A 27,045-nucleotide genomic window follows, 5' to 3' on the forward strand; every position below is an offset into this window, starting at 1 on the left:
AAAAACTGAAAAACGAAATGTTGATCAATACAATATTTTTAGCTGAAGAACTTTATGTTTAGTATTTTATTATATTTTTACACGACTTTTTGATTTTCTTCTTAAAAACCGTTGACTGAATAAAAATATTGGTTAATATTGGTTAAAAATAAATAACATTTAAACGGAAGAAATAATAACGGTAAAGGAAATAAAAATAAAACTTAACCCTAAATCGGTAACGGCGGAACTGAACGACCGCAGCGACGCGAAATCAATAAAAACGCGTAGAGAATAAAATAGTTCCCAAATATTAAACGCGTGAAGAATAAAATAGTTCCCAAATATACCGCATTGTAAACGTAATTGATGTACAAAATAAATCACGGCGCTAAATCACAAAGAGTAAATAACGCAGCTAATTTGCAACGGATCTCAGGCGCATCACACGGTACGGCACACCAGCGTCCTCAAAAGGATTTAACAAGCAGCCATTCAGCGTCATTATATTTTTATACTTTATACCCGGTAAAGTGCGATCAAACGCGAACCCCTACAAAAGGTAATTATGTTTTGATTCGTACAAAAAAAAACATCGAGAGAATCACAAAGGAGACTAACGAGATAAGAGCGTGCTAAATCGCCTCCCCCCCCCGCGCCCCGCTTGGATCAATTCGTACTCGAACGGTCGATTGGCCGAGCGGGACGGCTCTATGTGGGGGCGGGGCCTGCATTAACCCCTCCCCCCGATCCGGCGAGGGTCTCTCCCGCGCCTCGCCGGCCAGTCAACCTTCAACCGCGTCCGCATGCGTACACGATCCCCGATCGCGCCAGTGACTGTGCTAAATGGAACTGACCGGCGTTCAATGTTAAAGAAACAAAATTTCGACGACAAAGAAGTGAACATGGCGATCGAGAGTGTGTCGAGGTACCCCAGCAGCCCGGCCGAGGCGACGGAGCCACCGAAGGCGACGAGGATAAGCTTCAGCGTGGCCTCCATCCTGGCCGATACTAAAGGGAGCGACGAGACGGCGGAGATGATCAGACACCACCGCTCCATCCCGGAGTCGCCTCTCCGTCAATCGCCAGGCGCGCAGCCCGAGCTGCCCGGCGGGAAGTCGCCGCGAGCGTCGCAGACTCCCCCTCTCAACCTCCACGCACCGACATCATCCGACGACGAGTACGAGGATTCCGTCAACCAGGAGGACTCTATAGTCGACGTAGAAGACCTACAGAATGGTATGCAGAGTGACGAAGAAGATAGAACGACACCGAGCGACAAAGAGCGGCACGGGCCTATAAGACCGACCCCGTTCAGTGCGTTAGCGGCGGCGGCGGCGGCCTACCACGGGTTGGGGTGGCCCAGCCCAGCCTCGGTCGTCCCGTCCTTTGGCCCGCTGTTCCAGTCGCATTTTCCTGTTGGCCACATAACAGGTATGCTAATTTCCATTCAATTTCATCCACATTTACTACTTTTTTTATAACATTTTGATTCGTCATATTATTTACACTCAAAATATTACTATCAGTATTCACCATTGGAATAGCTATATTGTCCTAATTATATCTTTCCTATTTTCTATTTTTTTACTTATTCAACACGATCAGTTGGTACCTAGAATTAGTCTTCAGAATAGCTAATTACTAAATAATAGTATAGAAGATAGAGAGTAGAAAATTGTAGAGTTACTATTGTCCTAATTCTATCTTTCCTATTTTTTATCTATTCAACACGGCCAGTCGGTGGAATTAGTCTGCAGAATCGCTATTTCTAAATAATAGTATAGAAGATAGAGAGTAGAAAAATTGTAGAGTTACTATTGTCCTAATTCTATCTTTCCTATTTTCTATTTTTTTATCTATTCAACACGGTCAGTCGGTGGAATTAGTCTGCAGAATAGCTAATTACTAAATAATAGTATATAGAGAATAGAAAAATTGTAGAGTTACTATTGTCCTAATTCTATCTTTCTTATTTTCTGTTTTTTTACCTATTCAATACGGTCAGTCGGTGGAATTAGTCTGCAGAATAGCTAATTACTAAATATTAAATAATAGTGTAGATGATAGAGAATATAAAAATTGAAGAATTTACTCTGCAATTTCAAAACGAATCTTGTATTACTTATTGTTTTTTTTTTCATTTAGCTTTTTTTGGTTATTTTTGTCAATCGCTTTTGTTACAGCCAGTTGTATCAATTCTCTACGGTATTTCAAACTTCGAACATCCCTAATAAATCATCCAGCGTTCCATTTATGTCTTTTGTTAACTTATTTTATGAGCCGCTTACTGTTAATAGCTACTGTTATTTTTACTTTTGTTTCATTCAACATATTTTTTCGGAAAGTTAACTTTAATTACTTATAGCAACAAAAGTTTTGAAAATATAATTTCAAAATGCGGTCAATTTATTTTAAAATTCATTTCATGTAATTACATCCAATTTTAGACAGTAATTATACAATCAAATCGTTTGAAGTTTTTGCAATTTATGCAAAATAATGTTTCCTTTATATGCAACACGGCAGTCCGGCGATTTTGCTACAACAATTAACATTATTAATTATTTATAATGTTAATTATTATTGTTGTATCGTGTCATTGAATTAAAGTTCAATATATCGAGTTTGGTCTCACTTAAATCTTAATAATCTTAATATTACATTTTTAACCCTTTTATTTCCATTCGTTCTCTACATTAACATTGTCGTTGGCGTTGCTGATATTTTGGTTTGGTTATTATTGATAATGACTTCGCAATTTTTTATAGCCTAGAAATATGGCCTACCTCTATTTTTAACACTGTCTTAAAGTTACACGTCAAGGGGATCTCCCTTGATAGCAAATGTACACCTGTAAACCTGTATCAAAAATGTAAACAATCGCATTTTTATTTTTATAGTTTTACTTATGACTTTAAGTTATTTTTAATCAATGTACATTTCAAGGGTCAAATCAGACCGCAACGCGACGCGTAGGTAGATACTAGATGCATTTGTAAATTTGTTATGAATTGACAAATTTCAATTGCGTGCGACGTCTTAAAAATCTGTCAAATTCATACTTTAGAAATGCATCTACGCGACGCGTTGCGGTCTGAATGAACCCTGGACAGTTGTGATTTTGATAATGATGAAGTCCCAAGTCCCAACCCACAATGTAAATAACATCATTCTTTCCGTTAAAAGTTGTTATGGGATATAAAATACCCCAAGTCATTCCCCCGTACCGTAACTATTGGTTAAGTGTTTGAGGGTTGACGCGTGAAAGCGGAACCAATTTAATAGAGTATTAAGTATTTAGACATACGGATTATTTACATCTGGATTTTTTAACCGACCGCGGCGAAAAAGGGTGTAAAGATTTTGATATTTTATGTAAGTATTGTAATGTACAGGCATAGGTATTATAAGTAAAATGTCTAATATTATAAACTAGATGGCGCCCGCAACTTTGGTGTGCCAAATTTCGTTTATCGCGCGGGAACCGTACATTTGTTCGGGATAAAAAGTACTTAAGCGTCTCCCAGACAGACGCGGCCTGCGGAGGCGGTGGCGGTCAATTGGATGACTTGGCCGCGTGGCCGCGTGTGTCTGTGTCGTTCCTAGAACTCTCAAGTCATCCAACCGACCGCCACCGCCACCGCAGGCCGCGTCTGTCTGGGAGACGCTTAATCCTATGTCCTTTCCCGGGACTCAAAGTATCTCCATAATCCATACCAAATTTCAGCAAAATCGGTCCAGCGGTTTGGGCGTGAATTGGTAACAGACAGACAGACTGACACACTTTCGCATTTATAATATTAGTAAGGATTGTATTTCAATCAACAGAAAGGCACTTTTGCATTAATAAAATTAATAATATTATATTATTGCCTATGGATGTATGAGGCTTTCAGTTAATAGTCTATATCATTCACTCGGGCTTTTTTTTTAATATTATAAGAAAAAAATATCTACAATCGACATACTTAGACCTCCTTTTTTAATCGGTACAAAAACAGTTTAGACTTTAGGACCTTTTTTGGGGGCCTGGTGTATCTCACTATACTTTTATTCTATTGATATCAGCTGCTAAAAGGATTTGCATTTTTCGTTAACTATTTTCAAATAGAGTTTTCGAAAAGCATCTAAAACCCGCAAAATCCGTAAATTTTCATTTTTTTTTTTCAAAAGTTCAGTGAAGAAAAAACTAAAGGAAGCTAGTAGTAAAATAAAAATATAATTAGGTAGATTAGTTACAAGCCATACATGTATCCTTAATATCAATTACAGAAATAATTTTAAAATAACAAAATTACTTTTAAGCAGACATAACTTATGAGTTATGATGATAATTAAAATCCTTGTTATAATATCTTTATGTGTTTATTTTGTTAATTTAATAAACATGATTATGTAATTTACAGGGTTTTTATGGCAAAAACCTTTGTACTTGGTTACTAATAACTTTTTTAATTAGTTTAGCGTTTATGAAACTCTGACTGTAAAATAACTGCGACAGAAAATAATAATCAGCGTTTGTACCATGCACTCTTAATCATGACCTATATAACCATGGGCGTACTCAGGTAGGGCCAGGAGGGGAGCAGCTGCCCCCCCCCACAGTAGATAAAATAAAAGTCAATTTTCCTGGCTAGTGGGAATTAACTAATGGGAACCAGACTGACCATTTTCTCGAAATAAATATATGTCATTAGACACCTCATACCACCATGGAGACAATTCGTTCTAAGACAAGGCATTCTTTTTTTTGGTAGTCCGTCAAAAATGACACTTCTTAAAACGGTTGCGCCACCAAAAAAGTTTGATAACCGCGGCTGGCCTAGCCTACGTGAATAAATGGGCGGCAGGTCTATTCGAACCGATTCTCATTTCATATTCCCGGCCGTTGTTTTCAAAATGGCGGTAGCGACCTCGAAATCCCTTAACCCTTCAGAACCGGTCGCAACAGAAAGCCGATAAGACCAACATAAATAACAGATCTGTCGAAACGTGGAAACAATATCCCGCGGCTCGGCTAAATCCGCCATTTTGCATGACAACTGTCACGCGGATTGCGCGTCTTGATACTTGACAATTTGTTGACAGTTGCTAATTGGACGCTGTTAAGCATTCGTGTAACCCACAAATTACGTATTATAAGTTATGAATGCAGTTATGTGCTTTAGATGATCTGGAACAAGACATTCAAAATTTAACAACAGGCGTTCAAAATTTAACAAAAAAAAAATGGACACCTAGCAACCAATTATAAAGCTATCATAACTTAGCTTAGTTAAATAATTTCAACTATCGTAAAGCACATTTTTTCGTCAAAATGTCCTTTACGTCAATTGAAATTTTTGTAATCGATATTATTTTCATCCGTATTGAAATTAATATTTTCATTAAGTTTCACTTTGGTTTAGGCCTTATAAATATAAGGAACATAGTTTAAATTAGATGCAATTACTTCTATTTCTAATATAACATAATTAAAAATGTTAATTCACGAACAATACGCTGTCATTACGTACTTTGAATTAATTATTTTATTTAAATTTCCTTTAATTAATAATTAAACGTAAAATATTATGATTTTAATATCTTTTGTAGTTCTTAATTCTTGATTGTTATATTCATTAATTTAATTTAGCAGTAAATAATCATTATGGTGTGATTATTATTATTTATGTACGTAGTTGTTAACGTAGATTGTCTACACGTTGTTTAATTACAATAATGTTATATTCTACTACAACTAACTTGTTATTATGACTAGTGTTAAATTAATATTTACAGTGTGTATCAAAACTAAGTGATAATACTTATGGGTGTGTACGTGTTCCTCGTAGAGGGTTCACTGTGAAAGTAGCAGCGCTGAAAGACCAACTTTTTTTTTACTTTTTCACTTGCTCATACAAAATTGAAAAAAAAATTGGTCTTTCAGCGCTGCTACTTTCACAGTGAACTCTGTACACAGTACAAGGAACAAATACACACCCTAAAGTATTATCACTTAGTTTTGTTACACACTGTATACAAACAATAATACCTTCATTACTTAAGAGGATTCCACACCGCCATTTTTTCCATACAAACGTTGTCCCCTGTTTCCTCCCTGGATAATGCTAGTAGAGTTATAATTTTTTTCCTGAATATCTACGGCCACTAATACAATGTCCCTATGTTTTCTTTTTTTTCATAATTTAATTATTAAATAAGATATGAACGTTCAAAAACCCAAAAAAATGGCCAGATTTTCCACTATGTTCAAACGTCCAGAAAACAGATTTGGATAGATTATACAAAAAAAGCAAAACATAGGAACACAGCTCAAGCCTTTTTTTAATCTTTAATGAAAAAGTACTTAAATCGGTTAAGTTTTGGAGAAGGAATCAGGGGACAACGAATCGTTGATTTTGTGGATTTTCTGCAGTTGTCTCTATCGCGTTCTGCGGTATAGGCTTGAGGTAAGGGAGACAGCTATAGATATTACACGTTCTTTTTTTTCATTTCTCTAGCCGCTGTGCTATCCTCTTAAGCCAAGATAACTTTAGATTTTCAATACTGCATGATCTATGTACTTTATGTGAACGAAAAATGTACAATTTCCATGCGGTAAATGATTTACCGTTCGAACGTAGTTGAGGGCAATATAAACATGTCTAAGTGTCTAAGCACACTAGGCCGAAGTTACGCGGCGTAAATTCCACATGATTACGCCCGCAATATATTTTAAATTACCGATGACGTTTCGTCCGTATTTTGTATGCGTTTGACATTGCGGACGTAATCATGCGGAATTTACGCCGCGTAACTTCGGCCTAGTGTGTTTTAACACTAAAATCAATAGAATGACAAAGAGATAATCTTTTCTTTTCACTTATCAACCGTCAGACTTTCGGCAAGATTTTTAATAATACAATTCGACCAAAATTTATAAAATGTCTACTTTTACTTAGCTGTATTCAAATAGCCCTAAGTTTAACCCCAAAAGTTTTAATTTAAATACTGTAAGTCTGTTGCGTGCCTAAAGGACATAAATATAGGTTGAGATAAAACTAAGAACACGCTTGATCAATTATCGCACTTGAATCGTAAAATTTGTCCTTATAACTCTATAATTAAGTCGTATTTACCTAATTCCACGTTATAATTGTACTAATAAAATTATAACCAATAATAATAATCATTACGAGCGTTAATTTTATTAATTGTTAAATAATATGAAGGCAATAACAATTAAAAACTTGAGCAAACGGAAAAAATCTATAAAACAGTTGAGTGCTTAATTAGTAATGAAATATCTTTTAAACAAGCACGGTTTAGTCTCTAAAAGAGTTGAGCCATTTCAGATAATAATCAGACAACAATAATAATTGTTATTGATACTTTCGAGTATCAAAACTACTTAATCTTCCTCAAACTTTCTGTCAATCTTGACGCACACTGCACAGCCTGTCAACTCGAAATAAGCATTTTTATTGTAATATTTGTCTGTCATAATTTTTTTTTAATATTTAGAACAAAATATCTTTCTACTTTTCATTTCTACAACTTTATGTGCCTGATCTGCCCGGTGGTTTTTGCCAGCTTTCTGTTGTAATACCTAGATACAGTTTTGTTTTTTACTTGTAAATACAAAGTAAGAAGATATAATTACCATAAATATTATCAAGGTGTGACTCTTTTGCCTATCTTAGACAATTAATAATAAATAACTACAAACAATAGATTCTTACTGGAAAATTACTAATTATAAATTATTTAGTATCTAATTATATTTAATTAATGATTCTTTTATTACACTTTTGCGCAGGGCCATAAAAACAGCTATTGGTTGCCATTGCTTAACATGTTGCCGTTATGTCATTTAAGAAACGAAAAATAAGTTGTTACTTATTTTTCGTTTCTGAAAAAGATGTTTCTTTTGCCAGGGCATTTGCATTGTTTTATCGTAAAATAATATGACTGCAGTTGTTCATTATCAGTTCATTCTTAATCTTTAGCTAATCGTAGTTAATAAAACAAACGATGATACCATAAAATATGGTGCAAGTTTAAGTCTGACTTGGATATTTTTTTTGTTATCTTCTAAATAGACTTAACTCTGTGGTCCCCACAGTTGTATAAATCTCTTTAAAACTATCAACTGGTAGCCGTGTTGCTCTTCTTTGTGGCTCGTCTGAGAGCTTCTGCATTGCACCCATCCAAGGTGTGGCATCGTTTACGACCATTTAATTCTCTCATAAAAAAAGCTAAGCCCAAAATGACTATAAAGTTAAAAATGTTGATTTAATTGTTTATATCGCGTGATCAAACAACATTCGGCATTGGACGTGTTGAACCAAAACTTTTACTACTGTCGTAAAATTTTACTACCTAATGACATCGCCTACATGAGCTTGATCTATAAAAATAGCGGCTTAAGAGCTCACCTGACTCTAAAAATCAAACATCGTCCTTCTCTCTTCACACTCACGCCCGTCTTTCATATGCCAGCTGAAAAAGGACGGCGCGGAATCATCGCCAAGTTAGTTTTACTTGAATAAAACACGAACTATAATGATTATGAAAAAAGTGTTTTGAGCAAATTTAGGTTTTATCAATACCTTTTTAGATATTAAAAAATATTAAAGAAAAGACAGCAAACTTCGAAGATCCAAGCAAAAATGTGTCTAAAACAAGGTTTTTTGTAAAAAAGAAACCATCGAGCATTTTTTGAGTAATCGTGTTTTCGTCTTGACTCTTGAGCATTTAATCTTTATGAACTGAAGTTACTTGTGTCAAAAAATCAGTTTTCTAGACCTTACAGATTTTGAGATCTAGGTTTAAGTATGTAGTCAAGTTAGGGTCATATGGGCTCTTAATACTGAAATGTCTTTTTAACGGGCCTCTTTTTGAAATATAAGATCGTTTATGTTTCAATTTCTTACGTACCAAGTTTCATAATAATCTTCTTGATAAAACTGAAGAGAAAGCTCATAATAATATAGCTATAAATTATGAAATAAAAAAATAGACACGAAAAAATAAATAAACTGGTGTTCGCAAATCAAAATTACAAAACATTTTAATAAAACTTCAAATAGTACGAAAAAGCAGTCTTGATACTTTAAGGGAAATTATGATCGCGCTTCTACGCTCGGTATTCGCTCGCGAACTCACAGAAAGTACGTCTGGTCATGCGATCAGCGCCCTTGTAACGCGAGCGCGTCACGAATACGCTTTTTATTTATTTTTCATTTTATGACTAATTAAGCCTAATTTTTTACGTGCGGCTGTAAATATGTCAAATGCTTCCATAAAGCGATTAATCTTCGCTTAAATAATTGCTTTTGCACGTACCGAGCGATAATTACAAACATAATTACATAATGGACGTGATAAAAAAATCGAGTGAAATCACGATTATACTAAGTATTTTTGAAGTAGTGCGCGGGGACCGAGATTTACACGATGTTTTAGAAATGTACAAAAAAGATTTAAAAAATATTATATTTTATTTTCTAAATATTAATAAAATGGAGGAAATCGTATTGCAATCACCTGATAAACTTAAATCTTAATGTGTCATTTACAAAATATATAATCTAAATTACTTGTATATATCTAACAAGTTGCAACCTTTAAGGAAATATTATAAATAAGTTAAAATGTGCAGTTTCCCGTATTTCCCGTAATCTATCCTATATATATAAAACTCAAAGGACACCATGTCAGTCAGTCAGACTGACATGGTGATCTATCATCGCACAGCCCAAACCACTGGACCGATCGGGCTGAAATTTGGCATGCAGGTAGATGATATGACGTAGGCATCCGCTAAGAAAGGATTTTGATCAATTCTACCTCCAAGGGGTTAAAATAGGGGATGAAAGTTTGTATATAATAATACTTTTTAACGCGAGCGAAGCCGCGTGATTCTAAATGTATGCCTTTTTGGTTAAAACCCTATAGATACTAAATTTCTCGGAAATTCTATGAGCCGTTACATTTATTTGCTAGTACCTACACAAGATCTTTCGAAAAAATATCTAAGGTGTAACCGTGGAAAATGAAAAAGCCGATAAAAACTCGCGATAAAATCGAGAGCATTTTAATAAATCATGGTAGCAAAGCAGAAAATGAACGCGACGAAATCAATTTATTTGTGGCGATAATGAAGGCGTTTTGATAACACAAATTGGATAGGATGATTATGCTTTAATCAAGTCCACCGAAGCGTTGCGATTCTGTATTACTGGAGTCTACAGCGTATATCGTTGGTAATAAAGACTAACAGCACATAGTCGAAGCAGAGCGAAGCATGATTCCGAAATCCGAATATCGAAAGTCTTTTTATATTCACAATGTACCATTTGTATACACAATGGATACTATTAAAATTGTCTGTTTTATTTTAGTAAATCGGTACCAATAATATGATATGGTCTAGTATTAGAAGTAAATAACATATTTTGACCACATGTATACTTTCTGTGAAATTGTAATTATAATATTTTACATTGGTCATTATATACGTAACATGGCATGTCATTCTTATATTATTCCCTTTAGATACGTGTTACGTAACAAAAGATTTTATGTATAGTAAACTTTGCTGGTTTTTTACTTACACAAAAGAATTAAATTACTATAAGACTTTGGGATTTTGCTTCCGTGCACTTCGGCTGTGCAAGTGTGAGCTTATGCCTGCCATACACGCTACGGTCTACCGGAGAGGTCTACCAGTACAGGTACTTATGCCTGCACACTACGCAGTTTTTTGGACCTGCGCAGGCGACCGGCGCAAAACTTATTCCGTGAGATCTATTCTTCTATTACGTGAGACGTCATGCAAATCTGTCAATTCAATATAAATTTATAAATGCATCTACGTGTTGCGTTGCTGTCTGAATTGACCCTAAGGGTCGTATAACAGCCGTATTAACGCGTATTTACCTCAAGAGCCTATTGTGCGATAACTGGTTTCATTGCGGCTGGTCGTGGTTGAGTAGCTAATTGATATTATATAGCCCTTTATACGTTCGCTTGGATGTTTGTTACAATAAACTGCTGGAGTAATGCTCGTTACCCTGGTTTTTAAAATCAGCTTTAATAATACTAGCTAAAAGCCGAGCTTCGTGAGGGCTCGCGTCGTCACACCTTGACTGACTGATGATGACACATATACATTTAATAAAAATTTGTATGCTAAAGCACAAATCAATAGGCGTGATAGTTTTTCTGTAAAGTGTACCACAAAATGTTCAGGTTGTGGGATAATTATACTAGTACTGAGTACTGATTAAACATCTCACCTACCTAGTATCTACCCTACTGTAAAACTTCGAAATTCTGCTATATTTTCTACATTCTAAAAAAGAGTAAAAGCCCTAAGCTAATAAAGAATACCTAGCTCTACAGTCTACATTTCTATGAACATCCATAATCCATGATGAACCAATACAAGGGATTACTGACGAGTAGATGGGCAAATGATTGTGTTGATGTTTTTAAGCGTAACCAGCATGGTATTATCGCGAGCAGAAAGCACTTGTTTTTTTTTTCAGAAGTCATTCGATATTTTTTAGGTTACAGAAGAAGCGGGCTACATAACATGTTTTCTCACTTTATCTAATCACCCATTAAGTACACGAACATAATAATTCTATAACCAGTTCCAAATGATTAACGAAATAGTTGTAAATGATTACAAACACAATTTGCAAATTCTCTAACGAGTATCGGGATGTCATATTGAGATTAACATTTTATTAAAGATTTTAATTTCTTCATTAATTAAGTAGTCATTTGCCAATACCCACAGCCTTATTAATATTATCTTGCACCTGCTCGTAATTTATTCAACAATGGGAAATGTCAACGAGTTGTAAAAGGCTCAAGAACGGTTGTTCCAACTATTCCGAAATGTCATTATGAATTCAAAGTAATTGTTTTCAAAACTTTTTTTCAGAACATATCTAAACATTACGAAATAAAACATGGCTTAATACAGCTAATGAAGTATAGCAATGAAGACTATTCATATCTAGAAATACAATAATCTTTGACTAATAAATATTGAAGACCAAAAACTTATCTTTTTTTGGTGCAAATCTTCCGTGACCGCCACTGAATGTTAGCCAAAAAAACCTAATTCCTAAATGCAAACCAATGCCTCGTTCTATGTTTAAAAAATGTAGAACATTCCGAACGAATTAGGAATGATATCTATTAAAACCACTTAAAACATTTGAGTTTCCGCTGTAATCTTGCGTCTAATTAAGCCTAATCTAAGATGTTTTGGGACAGGTGAACGAAAATTATACGGGTTGTATTAAACAAAGGTTTGTAAATATAAACTTTTTATGCCGCTGTAAAACCCACGATAAGAGATGAATGTAATATGTTCACTTATCTTTATTGGTAAGGAATCCGTTGTTTGGTTATCATGAAGGCTGTAGCCAAATCAAAAGCTGAAAACAAAGAACAAGCCAAAAAACTATTAAAGTTAAAGTTCGTAGTGTCATTAAGAGTTTTATGCACTATATATTAGAGTTTTATGCACTACTAGCCGTCCTGGCAAATGTTGTTTTGCCATAAAATGATTTTCCCTGTTTTCCTGCTTTTCTCTTGAAGTTTTTTCTGTTTTTTTTATATAGACCTCATGGAGCCTGAGACCTTTCCAACGAATGCAAAACCGTGGAAATCGGTTCGTGCGTTCTGCAGTTATAGCGTCAGGAAGGAAAAAAAGTATTATTTTCGGCTGATAAATCTGAATTCCAATAATAATGAATAATTACCAAGTAGGCAAGGCAAGAATTAACTTTAATGACTTACATTACAGTGCAAACCCCGAGATAAATACGTCCATATTTGTCTATCAGAATAACTGTAGGACTTATCGTGGACTCGTTAGTGCTCGTAACCCTAAACCCTATTGCCGCGCACATAAATGAGCACTCTAACACAATGAGATACGTTTTAATTTTGCGTGGCTGGCTTTTACGCGTTTTTTCCGTAGTACTCGCTCGATTGCGTCTCCTAATTGGCTTGCCATCTGTTTTAATTCACCTCGCGATAGTTTTACAAGTATTTTATTGACTCGTGGCTCCGCCTGGCGGCTGAAGGTGTAACTGAGCGGGTAATCGATTCCTACATTACTGGCGTAAGGATGGGCCGTTAATGGCCACATTGGGGCCAACTAGAATGAATGAAGTACAAATTACAATACTTTACATTAAAGCAGGCTCTATAATTTACTTGTGAGGTATATTAAGTTAAGATTATTTTCATGTTCATCTCAAATAGTTCGTACCTTGAAAGAAAATGACGCGGGAAAAGTTGCTCTACCACACAAACTATGATGCCCTATTTACCCAATTATTGGTGAAATATTGATCGATTCTTAGTCAATGCTTATTACATCATAAGAGGAATGCGAAATTTCGAGTTTCTAGCTCAAAGGATTACGGCAGTCAATTAGCTAGATTAAAAAATAGAACAGTATTTCTATATAAAAATTTGCTTACATTCAGGAATGTGTGTACATATTTCTAAAATACTTACATGAAACAATAAATATAATTCTGTATTGTTTCTATCCTATCCTATTTTTAAAATGATTGGTAAATGCTTGGTCGACGCGCAGAAATGTATAATATTCTTATTAAACTCTTTCTTACCTGTCTATGTGGGAGGTCAAAGACTTTAATTTATTTATTGTTCACCATGGAAAAAAGATATCACGAAAGTAACACTAAAATTTAGATCGTGTTTCACAAAACAAGCAAAAACCTTTAAGAGCAAAACATAAAGATAACATTTTCCCACTTTTCGAGCATAAAAATACTATAATAGCTACCAATTAGAAAAGTAAATTATGAATAAAGCAAAAAAGTCGTAACTCCACCAACGTCGAATTGGATTCCAAGTCCATATCTTAGAAGGCAGAAGAAAACAACTTTTAGCTTGTTCTCTATGTTTTATCTATGGTCTCTAGTCTCTACCCTGAGTTATATTTTTTTACCTGGCAATGTGGGAGGTCATAGTGCACATAATTAGTCTTGAGACTTGACCCGGTGATGCGTGCCGCCATCTCTCGGCCGATGACAGCGAATAATAAATCTTGAGATAACATCACAGAAGATTATACGGTACCGGTACCCCATCACGCCATCCGTGCTTCCTGCACGAGCAAATTAGTGCAAACTCGCTAATTGACTCGCACTTGACACGTATTACCTACCTCGTAGAGCTCAAATTCCCGTGAAAATCTTATTATATACATTTTTCACGTGAAACTTAAAACCTAGACGTTGAGGTTCAATTTTCCCTGACATTCTGAAAACTTGGAGTATATTTTTAGTGTTCGCAGAAGCGCCGGTTAAAGACAATGAGCGCAGTTTAAACGCTAAGTACTAGTTTAAATGTGTCCGTAACTTATTGCTTTGTAAGTTTAACTGTTCTACGACAACGACCACACAATATGTAAACTTCATAGAAACATCAGTAGGGTGTGTATTAATAGAATTAACTTGAATTAGGTGAGCGACAATATTAAAATTATTTTAAAAATAATAGAACAAGTATCTATTAAATTTCAAGCGTGCTATAACGTTACGCCACATTCAATAAAAGTGTCCAGTTCATAATTTTTACTGTGCGGATAAAAATATAATAATTAATACATAATTGGTCGCTGTTGACCATTTGTGTACTAATCCACAATTATTATTTTTGTTGAATTATGACTTATGAGTGTAGTCTTGTTCTAATATCTAAAGAACATAATGAATTCATAATGCAATACTTACATATTTTTTTGTGGGATGGTACACAAATGCCAGCGTCGAATTAATAATGATGTGTCAAGTTTAATAAATATATTGTATCTACCATAATAGATGTGATACGAAGAGCTAGAAAAACTTGAGAAATCAAACAGGTTTTTTAATTTTCACGACCTTTAAGCGCATTGCTGCGGCATAAAAAACCACAGATAAAATAGAGAATCAACATAACCAAACACCGAGATAGTATCAATTCAAATCTCCATCAAAACGTAATTAATTTAATACTAATTATGACAAAAATTCGTTTAATGCGTCCAAACAATTCTAGATTTAATTCGATTCTTATCTCCCAGCTTGGCAGTTTATGACTCTTTGGGATTATTGCCTGATTAAAAAAAAACGATTTCCTGTGTCGCGATAAATTTAATTTAAAATTAAAAAATAAAATTATAGAACGATGACGCAATCGTGATACTTGATTAGCGCTGTTATAAAAATTATGTGATTCCCAACAAAGAGCGGCGAAAATAAATTATCGATAATTCGCATTCTTTTCAAGCGGGCGGCGGATATCGATGAATTCCCCGCACTACGTTCTTTTTTCGAACTTAATGGAATTAAACATCATTAAAGTGTGTCGAATGAGGTGATTTGTCATCGCCGCCCGCCATATTGTTGGCCAAATGACTTCTGAGAACTTCTGTAAATAAATAAATCAACTTTGACCATTAATTTGCCGATTCGAATATAATTTGTTACGATTCAATATTTAGTGTTATTAGTTTCCCCGCTGTTTTGTATGCAAATCGGACCGGGTCATTATCATTTCAATAATTTAGTCCATTTAAGAACTCAGCATTTTATATTTTTAATGAAACCGCAGTTTCATGATAATTATGCAATATATTTATGTCATTTTGTATTTGATTTTAATGGGTAGGTGTAATTATGATTTATGACACTTAAAATTTTTAAAACTTCGCGTCGTTCTATGGTTACAGTGAAGTATTAAAGTGTTCGGAATAAAATTGAAAATGAAATGATTGTTTAAAAGATTCCGACTGTAGCGGTCGTAGAAAACTTTTTATAGCCTACATCGACCCTGCTGATAATTGACATGTTTTTAATAGTTTTAGCATTTAACTGACACTAACAGTTTCGCGCGGCTCGTCCATCTTAATAAAGATTTCCGCGGCTTACTCTACATACTACCTGTGCCAAATTACATAAAAATCAGTCCAGTTGTTTGTGAGACTAGCGCGTTCAGAGTTCAAACAAACCAACTTTCTACTTTATAATGTTATTCTAGTTTCTAGATTTAACATGATACAGATGTAGTTAATGACAATAATATCGATAATAAAAATCGACATGTCACATCTCTATTACTCGTGACTCCGCTGCGTGGGCGACCAATAGCGCCCCGCTGCGCGCGCGAGGCCTCTCAATTCAGCCATTTATTAGGTAACGAGGAATTAAATAGTTATGGGCACGATTGTTATCGATATTTTTTTAATCAGCCGCAAATTACAGGTGTGTGATCTTATCGTAATAGTACTTAATGTCTTCATTCATAAGTTGCGTGGGCCGTCGCTTCCGTAGAATATGAACTTACGAATAAAGAAGAATATAGATTACAATCATACCGTACTACTAAAGATATTTCAATTTCAATTTCTTTATTTGCAAAATGTGAGTTAGTACTTAAAGATGTTAGTAGATTTCACAATGGTTTCATCACATTTACCCAACTGGGCATGCAAATGTTTAGCTTATAAACTACAATATAATAATATGAAATATTACAACACTATTCTTACAAATTAACAAAGTATAAAATATTATATATTCCAAATGTGTTAATTATAAAAGAGGCTAATTTGTGCTGTATGGATATCTTATTTAAATATTAACAATTGTCAATAATAATAAATAATTAGACATAACAATATTTATTATTATTAATCATATTATAATTCATACTTAATATAGGCAGTGTGTTATTCAAGGTCTGCTGTCTTTGCCCGTCATTTGAGGATTTAGATATACCAGACAAAAACTAGAAACTTTGTATAATTCGCAGTGTAAATATTCTTATAAGTGTTTTTTTAATTATTTATTCAGAGTAAATTAACATTTTACAATAAATATTAAAATTTGCCAAACTGTGCAACAGCGACAAATTACAAATTCGCTAAACATTAAAAAAAGTGAGAGAGTACTTCCGACTTTCAAAAAGTGTATTTAGGGAAATTCGATATGTGACTGACTCTACATTTGATACGACTTGCGTTTTATTTTGTCATATATTATGGTTACTATCATGTTGTTAATATCAATTTTAAGATGGCTTTGTAGCAGATTAAACGAGTTAACTTTTTCAGAAAAAATGGTGTACACTGTTGTTTTCAAATAGCATTTATTTAGTCAAACATAAACGTGACCGACACTACATGCAAAAGGAAGTCGCTTTCGAGAGTGTTTGTAAACACCAATAATCTTCCTCTCTGTGTGCTAAATAACTCTACTTTGTATTTTTATCGAAAGTGCATGAAACAAACTATTATAGAATGGTTACCTATAACCTGTAAGTTATTTGAAAAAATATTTATTAGCAAAATAAATTGTGACCGACACTACAGCCCAAAACGTGACCGACACTAGACTCACTTTGTGCAGGTAAAAGTCGGTAGTTTCACATGACACCTTAAAATTTATGTATCTCAGCACGTACAATATGAAGTCTAAAATTAAATAAAAGCAAATCAGTAATTAGTTAATTCATTAAAATGCTTTTTTTGAACTTAAACATCACAAAAACGAAATCACTAATAATTTATCAAAAAATAACTCGACACGAAATCTTCTAAAAAACTATTAACATAATAACCCAAGAGCCAGCGATAGGCAGACTTTTGTCATTTTTTTAACCTAAAAATTTTCCATTATATGAGCCCTATAGAGGTAAGAACGAGCAGACACTATGGAGTTTCGGTCGCTATTACTTTAGAAGGTTTCCAGTTCTGCAGGTCTACCTTACGTTCAATAAAGTTTAAAGATCAATAATTTTATCTTTTTCTTGCGATATCTGTAAGAATTTCATATTCTACTGCCAAATCTTTGTGACAATTGCTTCCCATTTCCAGACATCGCTAAATTTTGGATTATATTTGGCTTTGAGGTGGTCTGGCAGGTTCTTAAAATAATAAATTAGCTTTCTGCTTCTCTGTTTCTGCTTTCTTTAGCTATTTTCGCCATCTATCACCAAAACTAACAAACAAAAAGCTACTTTTGGGCGTGATCGACTCTATAATGTGACCGACACAAAAATATTTTTTAGAGTTTAGGTGTTATAAAAAAAGATGACAAATTTTTAATGCCGGTATCATTTGAGTAACGCCGTCACGTAGGAAAGTTTCTAATTTTACTGATGTAAAAGTAATTTTACTGTAGTTAAAGACAAAAGTAATGTTTTTTATGTGACCGACACTACAACTCGACACTGTGATCTTACAAGCCTATTATATCTTTTTAAAAATGAATTTTCTCGAATCTCAAAAGCTATATCGGTATTTAATCGTTTGAACAATCAGTGTGTAACAAAATATGACAAGAATTTAAAATACATAACGTGAAAACTAAGTCACAACTTCATCATACAAAACCACACTCAGCCGAGCTCACGACATCATCTCATAAATGGCAGCTTTGCTAGAAAAGTAATGCTTAGAAATTGTTGCTTCTTTAAAATCTTAATAGTACCATAATGTTGTGACTATAATTAAGTATATTTAATACCAAAATCAGGTATTTATTTTCTTAGTTTATGGTAGACTTTTACATGGAACTGGTCTTTATGTGTCGATACCTACTTTGAATAAAAATATATATTTTTTTTAATATTCGACACAAAATATACTTCTAAAGTGTGCGTGTGTATTACAAACACTAGAAGTATCAAAATGAATCCATGGGCTCGGTTTAAACTGGCCACTGATATCAAAGTCGCTGTCTTATTATTCCTTTTAAGTATTTTTTTTATCCAGATTAACTAAACGATTAGCAACAAAATTTCATACTTTGCCGTCGGGTAATATAACAAATTAGAGAAGTATGTCAGTCTGCTAAACACTTGTTTTCCCCGATTGTACATGTACATATAGCGTACAGTCGGTAACGAGAGTCACGCACCTAATTATAGAAGCATTCCCAATCAATTACCGACGAGACAGAACTGTACCGACAGCAGAACAGCAGAGCGACAGGTTTCAAATATATTTTTGAAAGGATAAAACCTAACGTTCTTACCACAAAAGATTTAAACATCTATTGAACAGTTGTTTTGAGACCATTTTGTAATGATTTTTTTTCTAATCAACTGTTCTACACATTGAACTAGAACGTTAGAAAAGGCATTATATACAATCGTCAGCGCGAAAATGTCTCACCCTCGAAATGAGTGAGCTCACTCATCTGAGAGCAGTGTGCCTTAGGACGCGGTGACAGTCGGACGTGTTTAATGCATTGATTACTTAAAATATGCATTGAAAGCGTAAAATGAGTGAAAGAGAAAGTAGTATATGCTATTGATGTAAGACAAAAAGGACGACAATATTTTCTCGATACACATTTAGCATGCAAAAACATTGCTACAGTTTTGATGGCGTATGCCATATCCAAGTATTGACATCGTTGGTTCTACAGGTGTTTAAATCTTTTGTAGTAAGACCGTAAGTGTCTAAACACACTAGGCCGAACACATACAAAATGCGGACGGAACGCGACGAAATAGGTCATCGGTAATTTAAAATACATTGCAGGCGGAATCATACAGAATTTACGCCGCGTAACTTCGGCCTAGTGTGTTTAGACACTAAGTTAGTCTTAAATTATACATACCTGAACGACAGGTTCAAAATATATGAATAGGAAGTTGGAAAGCTCTGCTTTTCCAAAAGAAGTAGAAAACTACGTTTTTTTTTTCAAAAAGTTATAATTACTGCACCTAAAGCAAAACTTTTTTCATTTTTCGATGTAATAGAATTAATAGTCGTTGAACATACCTGAAAAAGAAAGGAATTAAGTAATTATTAATTACATTGTATAAAATTTATAAAATAATAATGATCAGTAATAGTACGAATCTACCTGGTCCTTTTAATTTTTTTATTACCGTAGCTTAAAAATTTTATTTACAATCAAACACCATATCGATACAACTTAAAGTATAAACTTTTCGTTAACTTGTTAACGAAAGATTTAAAAACATTTAAGTACATGTTAATTGACCAAGTACATCTCAACTCTTAATTGACTTAAATCCTTTAAAACCAAAATAACACGAGCGATCAGGCGTTGTCAACCGTTGGCGCGCGGCCAAAACTAATGCGCCATTGAACACGGCTATTTGTAAAATGCTACAGTGTCATTACACCAAAATACATTTATATTACTTATAGCACTAACAAATTACTTATAATACAATAAAAATATTAGTCTAATGCGGTTGGGAGAAATCAAAACAAAAATTAATACGTTTTTCTAAATTATTTTTTTTGGCGACGGTTTCGAAAAAAATAAATTAAAAATGAATGTTTATTATTATATGTACCATATCTAATTTGCTTTAGCAATGTTTTAAAATAAATAATTTAAATACATAAATCATCATAATATTATTTCAGCGTTTTGATGGCTTCTTTCAAATTTCAAGCCATTCATAATAATAATAGAACCGAGTAGGAGTTTTTTTCTCATTTTTAGTTAGTGTTTAACGGTCTACTTACCTAACAATACTTTACAATGGGGTTCTATTAAGATAACGGACTATTATACTCCACTCAAAAGTTTATCGTGTCAATCTATTTCATAGTCTTTAATAAAGAATCAAAATAATTCGTTTCCGCGTTGTGAAGTTCCTTTATTGACTTGATGAATGGTGAAGAACATTTCTCGTTTGATCAAACATACTGAAATCCGGCCTCTTAATAACCCATTCTGAATAGATTTATTATGTTTTAGTGGGTGAATTATGATAAAATGTGCGTGTTTATGTCTTGAAATATGTTGAGCGTTTAAGATGTGCATTTTTAAAAGGCATTTGTAGATCTGATTCATATTATTAGTTATAAATCTTATAATCATTTATCACTGACTAAATTACGCATGTAAAATAATAATATAATATTGTCCCACTCTTGACAGACTATCAAAATATTTTACTTCGTTTCTGTTATTAGCCATTTCTTAATTACAATTTACAACTTAATTAGTATAAAAATAAAACGAGAAGACTTCCAGAACAAACTAATAAGACAAAGAAATTTTATCACAATTAACATGCTGATAAAATTGCAAATGCAATAAAAATATCGCACTTGTGAATAAACTAATCTTAATTGGTGTCTTAGTCGAAGCCAAGAATATATGGTAAATAGAAAAGAAAGAATGCGTCTTGTACAACAAAACAGCGTGCGGTGAACGTTTAAAATATTGGAATGAATGACATACCACGCCACATGCGATTAATGGTTGCGCGTTCACAAAAAGCAAATATTCTCATTAATATATCAACTGTCTTTTTAGAATAGTACCGTCAGCATATAAATCGGTTGAGACTTTAATTTGACGTGTCCCGAAAAAAGGTTGCACAGCGCTGGTATGCAAAAGTTCTATGAAGAAAATGCCCTCATTATTTCCTATTTTTTATGAAAAAAAATGTAAAGAGTAATCTAACAGACGTTCATTTTTTAGGGTTCCGTACCCAAAGGGTAAAAAACAGGACCCTATACTTATTTATTTTTATGGTTTAAACGTTTTGTTAAAATAGTAAATAAATTAATTGTATGGTAACAAAAAGTTACTTAAGATTAAAACGTTGATAACTTACACTTTAAATACCTGAAATATTTGTTTACTAATTATAACTTGTAAGTATTTTTACGAAAATGGAACATAAAAACTCGAACAAAATTTTGTTTTTTAAAAACCGAACTCCATGCTATAAATTGACAAAAAGTATCACTTAGCACCGTTCTATATTTAAAAAAAACACTGGCCGGCTACAAGTGAATTTAAAAAATGCATTTTAAATAAAGAACACATTATGCGTTCAGAAGCTAAACATCTGTAGTCGGTGTCTCCTGGACAATTAACAAGAGATCCAGACCAACACCCATTATTTAGTAGACTCATTTATGATGACTTTTCATTGAAGATACTTTGATCTACATAAAATTACTTTTGTTATTTTTGATTGGTTTTCTTTATTAGTTTCAACTAAGCGTTGAGTCCTTGAAAACTAAGCGAAAGCGAAACTAACTTATGTGAAAACTAAGCAATTTTTGCAGACTCTTGGATTGAAAAAAGGACATTGCAATTTTTTATTTAAAGGAAGTGACCACATCTGATACAAACACAGAATTTGCTAATTTAAACTAATATAGCTATTTAATTAATTATTTTTAAGTTTTAACCACCGATAAGAGTATTAAGACCAAACCAATAATTATTATGCTTAGCATTTATTGTATAGGGTTAAAAAAAACTTAGGCATTTCAAGACCACTGCAGTGTGTAAGCACCACTATCCATTCCAATATATTACGGTTGCTTTGACGTCCGCTAAACACGACATTAATACTCTCCGACTTTTGGCTGTCACATTATTTACTTTTTCTCCACTTTTTTCTCGGCTATTAAGCGGATGGGGGTGTTTGACAGAAGGATTAATAATACGCTGAGCTGTTAAACATTATTTTGTTTTAAATAATTATATTAAACCGCTAACTAAAATAGACGATATTTTCATGTGTTAGTTAGTACTTGGCTGTGTAAAAAAAGTTTAAGGAAATCCAACGAAAAACATTAGAAAAATATTTGACCGCGAACTAATAAATACAGGCTGAATAAAAAGTTTTAGAATCCAGTTAAAAATTTAAAAAAAAGTTTTCGAACGTTGACTGCATTTTGCGCTTTTTTTGTAAATGATTTAAACGCGTTATAGTCAAAGAGCTCGCGTCGATATTTTGTTTATATTAATAATTTATCTTATTGTTATTGCATTTTTATAAGTAAACATTAATTATGTGACCGATAGCGTTATGTTTACATTTAGGTAAATTAAACATTAATTACAATTAACGAGTTACGTAAAACGTACGTCAGTGACTTAGGGTGGGTTGCACCAACTTACTTTACTATACTTAACTGTAACTTTAATTATAACTTTAACTATAACTTTAACTACAATGCAAAATATCAAATCTTTGGTTAAAGTAAAAAACGGACGCATTATTTAACCATAAACATAGAGCTCGACAAGGCTTTAAAAGCACGTGGCAAAAAAAGGAACTAACGCTGTCATCATACAAAAACGCAATTTTTGACAGTTCTCCTTTACCACCAGCGCCCCGCCCACGTTCATATAAAGCCTTGTCGGACCAGCAACGTCTTCTGTCAAATTCTGTGGTCAAAGTTAAGGTTAAAGTTAAATTTGCCTTAACTATAACCATAACTTTAACTTTAACCATGCCTCCTGTGCAACCCACCCCTACAAGTTACAACTTTATCATATTATAATACATAATTATTATTACCGACATAAAATCTCTTTCATTTTTGTCCTTAACATGATACTAAGTATCATGTTAAGGACGGAGTGTTTCGTGCCGTATTATAGAATCAATTAACGAATATATTTGTGATAAAATACTTAAATTATTGTATAGATCGCTATCTCGGGAGCGGTTTCCGTAAATGTCGTTTTATGACCGTCTTATTAAGAAGCGGCGTTCTTTGAGTTTTTTGTTTTTATCGCTCAAAGGGCGCAACTGGAGACGCCCTTACAAATGCCTGCTTAATATTCGGACTTGATGAAATGTTTTTGGGTAAAGGTGGCTTATCAACTAAGCCGCACTTTACAGATGTAGATAAAAATTTTGCGGATTGTACGTCATTTTTGTATTCTGTGAAAGAGCGAATATATTAAAAAAATACTTGGAAATACTATTGTTATGCATGATTACCATCATGATTACGAAGCTGCCTTTAACAAAATCGAGACGTGACGACGTTTACACGCAAATTACTGCTCCATTATCATCGATAATACAACTGACTCTATTTTTGAAATTGTAGACCATAACACTATACAGTGTGTAACAAAAATAAGTGATAATACTTTAGGGTGCGTGTTCCTTGTAGAGAGTTCACAGTGAAAGTAGCAGCGCTGAAAGACGAAATTTTTTGACACAGTGAACTATCTACAAGGAACACGTACACACCCTAAAGTATTATCACATATTTTTGTTACACCCTGTATACATAGGGGATACTTACATCGGTATAACTGACTCTACTTTTCATGGACCATATACACCGTCCAGCAGCCTTACCCTAGAAACTGATACGATTTTGATTTGATTTAGATTATGTCATTGTAATGCGTACTCCCAAACAAAATCGTATCAAAATCAAGAACGTCTTAACTTATCGTGGCTTATCAGCGCAGTATCACTAACTCCACCTTCCTCCACAGACGCGAACGGCGAGCCGCCCAAACTGAAATGCAACCTGCGCAAACACAAGCCGAACCGCAAGCCGAGAACGCCGTTCACGGCGCAGCAACTTCGGGCGTTAGAGAGCAAGTTCGTCGACAAACAGTACCTGAGCATCGCGGAGCGCGCCGAGTTCTCCTCGTCTCTTGGACTATCTGAGACTCAGGTAGATATACCTATAATATGGACATTGCGTTTTTATCTTGCTAGGGTAGGGACTTAGGTAGATATACTAATTATATGGATACTTTAGTCTTTACTTTAGATGTTAGATACTTTAGGCGTTATCTCAAGCGCTAAGTTATTATTAGTCGAGCAGGCACCAACTTATTTAAACCACTAAATTCAATTTTGATGTTAGGTATAGAAATACTAAAGCCCTCCCCACACTCGCGGCGTGAATTGCGGCCGCGATACACGGGGGCTACGCGCCGTGAACACGACGCGAACAAATACGGCCCTCTACACTCGCAATCTTCGCATTTACGTTCGCGCATTTGAGTAAAATAAAATGGACGTTGAAGTCACTATTGCTGCTGCTCTAACATTGAGTGCGACTGCGAATAAAAGCGAGTGTGGATGATGTTCGCGTTCGCGATTCGCGAGCCCTTTGTCGCGGGCCAAAAAACCGACACCGGACGGGGAGAGCCGCGAAGCGCGAACGCGAAGCCGCGAAACCCTTCACACTCGCGGTTCGCGGCCGCGGCCGCGGTTCCCAAGTCCCGACAGAACGCAAGGGTTAGTTTTTGCTCCCTGCAAAATGTGCGGTCCTTACGAACTCACGGGCAGCATCTAGTATTAAGTAATTATAATAATGGCGGCCGGTTTGACACACAAGATCATGTCTATTAACCAGTAGCCCGAGATGAGAGATAAGAGAAATCAGAAACTCTTAATGACATGCCACCATTTTTCCGTCGTCCAACATAATCATTATAGATCGAAGATAATGTAATATTATGAGCTTAATAATTACGCCTTAAACAAAAAAAAAATATTTAAAGTAGATGTTTCCCGTAATGCATTCGTTTATAGCCTGGAAACCGTACATTTTCTGCAACAAAAACTATCCGATTTCCTTTCTAGATATTCAAAACAAGAAAATTCTCTATTATTAAATTTCAAAATGCTCCATTCATCGGTTAAAGTATGAATAGGTAACAAACAGACATACACACTTTCGCAGCTTCCAAAAATACTGAAGTAGACAGATTGAAGATTCTTTTTGTTAATTGTCTGTCTGGGTAAAAGTTAATCGTAGATAACAGACATATTATGTCGTAGATTAATTCTCTATCTCTATTCAATCTAGGATGTCTAAGAAGCTTTATAATAACAGTTAAGTTTCCTTAACTGATATTAATTCTCCCTTTTGTTCCGCAGGTCAAAATCTGGTTCCAGAACCGTCGCGCGAAGGCGAAAAGAGTTCAGGAAGCGGAAATCGAGAAACTCAAGATGGCGCAGTTCTCCCGCCACCCCCACCACATGTACCATCACCCCCTCCAGCAGTATTTTCCCCACCCCCTAATGGGGCGCCCCATGCCGCCCATGATGCCCCATCTGATGACGTCAGTACCGGGATCTCCTTCCCCCAGCACGCAGACGAGCGGCCAACAGTGAACAATGAAATGCTAGTGGGCTACAATAAAATGCTAGTAGACGGCAATGAAATGCGAGTAGGCGGTATTGAAATGTTAGTCGACGGTAATGAAACGTTAGTCGACGGAAATGAAATGTTAGTGGACAAAGTTAAGAGGGTTTTTACCGTGTGAAAAGTGAAATCGATCATTCGTTATTTTTGACCAGTGAATCAACTTTAAAAAGTATATGATTTAAAATGTAATTCAAAAAGTAATGGTCAGTATGGGAATTCTGCTTCAAATTAATTAATAATTATTATACTTTGATGGACATTAACTTTTTTGCTTAAGGTCAGAATAATTTTGACGTTCTTACTTTTTAAATTGTCTTTCAAGAAGTTTAAACGTCAGTATTGTATCCCAAATTAAATAAAGTTCATTTTAAAAGTTACATAATTCATGATTCACCCAGTTTTTCTTTTATGCGTTAAAGTTATTATAACAATATCATATTTACTATTCACTTTATTGTAAGCTTATTTATTTCATTTAGGTATAAAACAGTTTGTATTAAAATAATTTTCTCAAAATAGCTAAGTACTTACTTTAAACTTTTTAACAATGCACGTTTTCATACAACTACAATATAATTATTATTTTTGTTAGATATTGTATAAATATTATGTGTCTCTTCTGTATAATATTATAAACTCTCTTACTAATAAAAATTTTAGGCAGCGTATTCAAGATCCGTTGTGTTTGTAAAGACAATAAGACTATGTTTGCTTGATCGTTGTGTAAATATTTTTACTAGTAAGAGTGTAAATGTAAAAATATTGTAAATATAAAATAGAACTAAGTTAAAATGTTAATAAATAAAATATTGTCGCATATAAATTTTTACCAAAACATTAAAATTAAGTTATTTTGAAATCAGTACGCGTAGTACAAAAATACCGATTGTTCTCGAAAATAAGATTGTATATATAAATGATTATTGTATATTAATTTGTACTTGTAGTTAAATATATTATGTTCGATGGATTCTTGTTGTTTCAATTTTACATAACGCTACCTATGGTACCTTACACTTGACATGAATGTAGGCTGTTGAAACAGTATCCTATTATTATTTTCAATACTACATTATTGCTTCGTTCCCTAT

At 34.1% G+C, this 27,045-nt stretch overlaps 1 protein-coding gene across 1 annotated transcript; it reads left to right on the forward strand.

The window, feature by feature from the left end:
* The first annotated feature begins 780 nt into the window (after positions 1–780).
* LOC121737716 (muscle segmentation homeobox-like) lies at positions 781–26,190 on the forward strand. Its single transcript, XM_042129402.1, has 3 exons — positions 781–1,413; positions 24,282–24,466; positions 25,684–26,190. Exons 1-3 carry the CDS (start codon positions 786–788, stop codon positions 25,918–25,920), a joined length of 1,050 nt encoding a protein of 349 aa, XP_041985336.1. The 5' UTR covers positions 781–785; the 3' UTR covers positions 25,921–26,190.
* Positions 26,191–27,045: the final 855 nt, after the last annotated feature.

This window comes from Aricia agestis, chromosome 21 (genome assembly GCF_905147365.1).
Source record: "Aricia agestis chromosome 21, ilAriAges1.1, whole genome shotgun sequence".
In the NCBI taxonomy this organism is placed as follows: domain Eukaryota; kingdom Metazoa; phylum Arthropoda; class Insecta; order Lepidoptera; family Lycaenidae; genus Aricia; species Aricia agestis.

Bases quoted from the DNA above. Each gene is read 5' to 3' on its own strand.
- LOC121737716 (XM_042129402.1), top strand. From the start codon at position 786: ATGCGTACACGATCCCCGATCGCGCCAGTGACTGTGCTAAATGGAACT. The intron at 1,414-24,281 runs GTATGCTAATTT...CTTCCTCCACAG, and splicing joins TCCTGTTGGCCACATAACAG to ACGCGAACGGCGAGCCGCCC. The intron at 24,467-25,683 runs GTAGATATACCT...TTTGTTCCGCAG, and splicing joins TTGGACTATCTGAGACTCAG to GTCAAAATCTGGTTCCAGAA.